This window comes from Callospermophilus lateralis, chromosome 1 (assembly GCF_048772815.1).
Source record: "Callospermophilus lateralis isolate mCalLat2 chromosome 1, mCalLat2.hap1, whole genome shotgun sequence".
Taxonomy (NCBI): domain Eukaryota; kingdom Metazoa; phylum Chordata; class Mammalia; order Rodentia; family Sciuridae; genus Callospermophilus; species Callospermophilus lateralis.
The window spans coordinates 88,656,302-88,662,301 of record NC_135305.1 but is presented as its reverse complement, the minus strand read 5'-3'; the positions used below and the strand labels follow the sequence as shown (position 1 = coordinate 88,662,301).

The window sequence follows — 6,000 nt, the reverse complement described above, 5'->3', positions numbered from 1 at the left end:
CCTTACGGCCTGGGCTGGGACACCGGCCCCCGGCTCCCGGCCGGCGGGTCGCTGCGATTTTGGCCGGGGCCTCCACCCGAGCCGCGTGTGGGAGTTGCGATGTCTTCCCGGCCGGGGCGCGACGACGCGGGGGCGCGGGGCGTGCGGCGGCAGCGGGAGCCGGCGGAGCAGGAGCTGCAGCGGCGCCGGGAGCAGAAGCGGCGGCGACACGACGCGCAGCAGCTGCAGCAGCTCAAACACCTGGAGTCCTTGTGAGTCTGCGGGGCGCCGCCGCCCCTCAGTGGGAGGGGGCTGCGCGCCAGGCCGGGCCCGGGCGGTCCCTGCCCCCTGGGCCGCGGCCGGAGCCGGGGACCCGGCGACGCGGGCCTGCTCCTCAGGCCCCTCCTTTGCGTGAAGAGTGGCGGCCCCGGCGCCCGCGAGCTTAGTCTCGTTCTGGGAGCGGCAGACCCGGGCCCGGAGGCACCTCCCGCACACAGGGAGGGCGGTGTCGGCTTCGGGGAGGCCGCGCGCGTATCCCCGCCGCCGCCAGGAGGAGCCACGTCTCAGGGACGCGGGCGGCGTGGTGGACTGAGTGACGAACACGCCCCGCCAGGCACTTCGGGGCCTGCGGTTCCTCGTTTCCCTTTGATGGCCCACCGCGAAGGGGCGACCCCCGACCCTTCATCCTCGGCCGTTAAGAGGGAAGAGGAGCGCCAGGCGTGTCGCCGTGCTATGGGGAGGAGACTGGAGACCCGAAGACTCGCCCGAGAGCTGGCCCTGAGCGTCCCGAGGCTGGCGGCGGGGTCGGCGAGTGTGGCGCCTCCGCAGTCCTTGAGTCCGGGCCGGGTCCAGACTCCAGAGGCCTCCAGGAGTCCAGATGACCTGGAGAGCGCGGGCTGCAGAGGAGAGTCAACTGGAATCTGAATCGGCCCTTCTAGGTTCTTTGAGTGGGCTCCGCCACATGGGCATAAAACACTCTGAGAAGGGAAAAGCCATGCTAGTTTAAGAGAAAAGAGCCAGGGAAGCCAGGAGGCTGAGGCTGGAGGATCTCAAGTTCCAGACTAGACAGAGCAACTTACCCTGTCTCACAATAAAAAATAGAGGCAAAAGGGGGTGTAGTTCAGTGGTAGTGTCGCCCTAGGATTTTATCCCCAATATCGGGAGAGAAAAAAAAAATGGAAAAACTCCGGGATTGGGTGTACCACAATGTTAGAGCACTTGTCTGTGAGCCTGAAGCTTTGGTTTCGCTCCCACGTGCTGCGTCAGGGAGCTGAGAGTTCTTTTTTGAGACAGCATTTTCATATGTTGCTCTTCGAAGCAATCCTTCTGCCTTAGGCTCAGCAATAGCTCTACTACAGGTGTACACCACCACTTCTAAATGTTTGAATATTGCCTTTTTGTGGACATTCTCTTATTTTGTCAATATTATATCTAACTAAATTTTAAGGATTACCCATTAGTTTTCTTTTTTCCTTTTATGATTTTCTTCTACCTTATCGCCTGTATCTTCTCTGCTTTTTTTTTTTCTTTCTTTTTCTCTTTTGGCATTGGGAATTGAACCCAGGAACACTCTACCACTGTGCTACATTCACAGCCCTTTTTACCTTTTTTCTTTTGAGACAGTTCTTCCTGAGTTGCACAGGCTCTAAGTTGATCTGCAACTTGTGATCCTCCTTGCCTCAGCTTTCCTAGTAGCTGCCATTACACACATGTACCACCATTCCTTGCTCTTTGCATTTTCTTTTAGTGTTTTTCAGGTAGAGGTTTAATTCTAATATGTAGGGATCCTGGGGTCTCCCTCATATTTTAGAGTGAAGCTCCATAATGCCATTTGGAAGGGGGCTGTTAAGGAGAGAAATAAAGCAAAGGTCCTAAATTGATGACTATTGAGTTTCCCTGTAGAGAAACCAAACTGTAATCTCCCCTTCTTATGGGGAACCCCCCCCACACATTTCAGTAAATGGAGCTTTTTCCTGGGACCCATTTGTTTCAAAGACTAAACTAACAGCCTTATGTCTCAATGCCAGAGATGTGCCTGACTGCCAGTGTTCTGGGACCGGACAGAGCAGAGCATTGCAGAGTTCACACTAAGACTCAACAGGTTTTCCAAGTGCTCAGCCCCATTCTCAGATCTCCAGTATTCCTATGCAGCTTGGCCTCTCCAGTTTTTTCTCAGAGGATTCAGCCTGCAGTTTCTTTCAAGGGTTGGGCAGTTTATAATTCTTCTCTGCCCTTTTTCTCCTCCCATGTTTTCTTTGTGGCTGTTTACTTACTGTTTTACTGGAATTTTAAGGGGGTTTAGGGAGGGAAAGTAGATAAGCAAGTTGGTCAGGCCCCATGTTATTTTATTTCCAAGTGTTTTTTACTGATGCATTGTAGTTGTACATAAAGATGGAATTTGTTAGCCAGGCACAGTGACACATACCTGTAATCCCAGGGGATTGAGAGGCTTAGGCAGGAGAATTGTGAGTTCAAAGCCAGCCTCAGCAATTTATCGAGGCCCTAAGCAACCCAGTGAGACCCTGTCTCTAAATACAAAATAGGGCTGGGGATGTGGCTCAGTGGTCTGGTGCCCCTGAGTTCAATCCCCAGTACCCCAGGAAAAAAAAAGATAGGATTTGTTGTTACATATACATGCACACAATATAACAAGGTAATTTGTAGGCCTCATTTTAATGGGATATCTCATAGTGGGGTTTTTAAAATATCTTTTTAAGTTGTAGATGGACACAATACCTTCTTTTTTTTTTTTTTTTTTTAAATTTCATGTGGTGCTGAGGATCGAATCCAGTGCCTCACACGTGCTAGACAAGTATTCTACCACTGAGCTACACCCCCAGCCCTCATAGTGTTTTTTAATAAAATTCAAGGCCTTTTTCTCTGTGATGATTCCTCTTTAGGTCTCCCTACTCCACTCTAGCCTTACTCTACATTCTTACATTTGATCTTACTTTTTTGCCTTTTTTTCATACCTGCCAGGTTTTATAAGGCATCTGTTTTCACCCAGTTTCCAACTCTGTAGGAAACAGCTGCAGATACAACTGGGTGCAATGGAATATGTTTTTCAGGGAGGACCCCTCTAAAAGAAACCATATCCCACAAACAGTATTTTAAAATACCTGGCAAAATAAGGATTTCTCTCCACATACTGCCTTGGAAGAATACATTTACCTCCTGTTATCTAAATTTAATCTTCCCCTAAGAGCAATTTACTAGATTCTAAATAATTTAATAGTTTTCTTTACAAATCATGCAAGATAATGGACTTTTTTTTTTTTTTTTTTAAGAACAGACTTCAAAGATAACAAAGATCTCTCATCTTTCACAGTCAGAAGCCATAATGTACAATAAGCTCATGTGTAGTTGGACACAATAACTTTATTTTATTTATTTATTTATTTTTATGTGGTGCTGAGGATTGAACCCAGGACCTTGTGCATGCTAGGCGAGCGCTGTAACGCTGAGCCACAACCCCAGCCCATTCCCAACCCTTTTTATTTTGAGATAGGGTCTCGTTTTTGCCAGGCTGCCCTTGAACTTGCTATCCTCCTGCCTCTTGAGTCGCTGGGATTACAGGCATACACCATTGCACACAAACTCTTTTAGGTTTCTATGCATAAGGCATAGCATTAATATTTCTGGTTAGTGGCTTCAGATGGACTGTATCATTTTCCCATGTTATATAGGTTTCTATTCTTGCTTATCACACACCACAGTTTTCCATTAGAAATTATTAAGTATTTGCTATAGAAAAACATTGTACTATACCTAAACAGCTAATTCTTATACCTAGTTATTTACTATGTATTCTTCAGAGGCTAAGTCGTCCTCTACCCCTTAGCAAAGCTCTGGATAAATGATGGTGAGGGTTTGATCAGTCCTTTGGAAGACTCCACAGATGAAGCCAAAAAGAAGGCTGTGTTGCTGTAGCCATTTGTGATATTTCTCATCCATCAGCTGGCAAAATTTTTTTGGGGGGTGGGGTGCCAGGGATTGAACAAAGGGGCACTTGACCATTGAACCACATCCCTACCCTATTTTGTATTTTATTAGAGACAGGGTCTCACTGAGTTGCTTAGCACCTCACTAAATTGCTGAGGCTGGTTTTTGAACTTGTGATCCTACTGGCTCTGCCTCTGGAGCCGCTGAGATTACAGGTACATGCCACCACACCTGGCAGCAAAATTCTTTTCTACTACACATTGGTGATGAACAACAGGTTCATTCTCCCTAATCACCTCTGATATTTACTCTGTTCAAAAAGTTCTTTAGGGGCTGAGGCTGTGGCTCAGTGGTAGAGGGCTTGCCTAGCATGTGTGAGGCACTGGGTTCAATTCTCAGCACCACATATAAATAAATGAATAAAATAAAAGGTCCATACATCTAAAAAAATATTTTTTAAAAAAAGTTCTTTAAAGTCAGGAGTACATAAAGTACATAAGGAGTTCATAAAGTTAGTACATAAGGATGTTATAGAATCAATGTGTCCCCCAAAGCTCACATGTGGAAACTTAATTCCTAGTGCAACAATGTTGGGAGGTGGAGCCTAAAAGAGCATTAGGTCATGGGAGCTCTGCTTTCATGAATGGGTTAATGACCTTATCTTGGGAGTGGGACCATTAGAAAAGTTTGGAGGCCCTCACTTGCTCTCTATTGCATGTATGTTCTTTTATCCTTCCACCATGGGATGATACAGCACAAAGGCCCTCTCCAAATGTGGGCCCCCTCAGTCCTGGACTTTCCAGCCTCCGGAACTATAAGAAATACATTTCTGTCAGGTGCAGTGGCACATGCCTGTAATCCCAGCAAGTTGGGAGGCTAAGGCAGGAGGATCCCAAGTTCCAGGCTGGCCTCAGCAATTTAGTGAGACCCTGTCTAAATATTAAAAATAAAAAGGGACTGGGGATGTAAACTCAGTGGCAGAGTGCCCCTGGGTTCAATCCCCAGTGCCAAAAAGAAAGAAAAGAAAGAAGTTTCTTTTCCTTAAAATTATCCAGCCTTTGGTATTCTATAATAGCAGTAAAAGTGGATAAGACCCTGTCTCAAAAAAAAAAATTATAACACCACCAAACCAGTAAATGTTCAAAGACCTACACCCACTCATGTGGTGTATTTATACATGTCAGTCATGATGAAGAAAATATTAAAACATTGAAATGATTGGTGCTGGAGATTTGGAGGGTTAAGGCACAGATCTAAGCTAAAAAAATAGTTTATGTATTACTTTTGAGGAAGCGATATGACTCTTTTAGAGCCTGAGAGTTGTTCTTTGTGCACACAGAAACAGCCTGTAGAAAGCCCTTTCCTTCTGGCCTGATGTTCTCCAGCTTATGGGCTCAGCCTTCTGGGTCCCTGGTTCAGTCCCTGTCTCATGGGGAATAAAGGTTCCTTGACATGTACATAAAAGTATCCCAGGTGATAAAGGTTGTCTAGGAGCAACTCTTCTGATACAAAGACACCTTTATTACCAATTTCTGTTTCTTTAATCCTGCTCTTAGCTACCCATCAGACATTTGCTGCAATTGTGAAGAGTCTAACCCAGGTGTGGTGACACAAGCCTGTAATTTCAGCAGTAATTTCAGGCTGAGGCAGAAGGATTGCATAGTTCAAGGCCAGCCTGGCAACTTAGTGAGACCCTGTCTCAAAAAAAAAGCAACTCCCCACCTTACCCGCCCCCCCCACCCCCCAAAAAAACACTTATTTGGTGGGGTTTTTTGGTTTTGTTTTGTCTTAGTTTTTGTGTAACAGGGATTGAACTCAGGAGCACTCAATCACTGAGCCAGGCCACATCCCTAGCCCTATTTTTGTATTTTACTTAGAGACAGGGTTTCACTGAGTTGCCTAGTATCTCACTTTTGCTGAGGCTGGCTTTGAACTCACAATCCTCCTGCCTCAGCTCCCGAATTTCTGGGGTTATAGGCATGTGCCACAGTGCCCAGCTTCCTGGTGTGTTTTGTCCCCAACCAGTGACAAACATGATACTAGAATAATTCTTGGATTCCAGCTGCACATCTACTAACA

The 6,000-nt window shown here is 46.4% G+C and overlaps 1 protein-coding gene across 4 annotated transcripts in view; it reads left to right on the top strand.

Moving 5' to 3' along the window:
- The window catches only part of LOC143405466 (retinitis pigmentosa 9 protein-like), a 26,246-nt gene continuing 20,246 nt past the window's right edge, over nt 1-6,000 (top strand). For 3 of the 4 annotated variants that reach the window (XR_013092120.2, XR_013092121.2, XM_076863780.2), the window contains exon 1: nt 3-251. Coding sequence is in view for 2 of the 4 variants with exons in the window: in XM_076863780.2 (XP_076719895.1) it covers nt 100-251 (152 nt within the window). In the remaining 2 variants the exon portion in view is untranslated. Of the gene's footprint in view, nt 252-6,000 lie in introns of all 4 variants that reach the window. The other variant, XM_076863781.2, reaches the window with a different exon arrangement.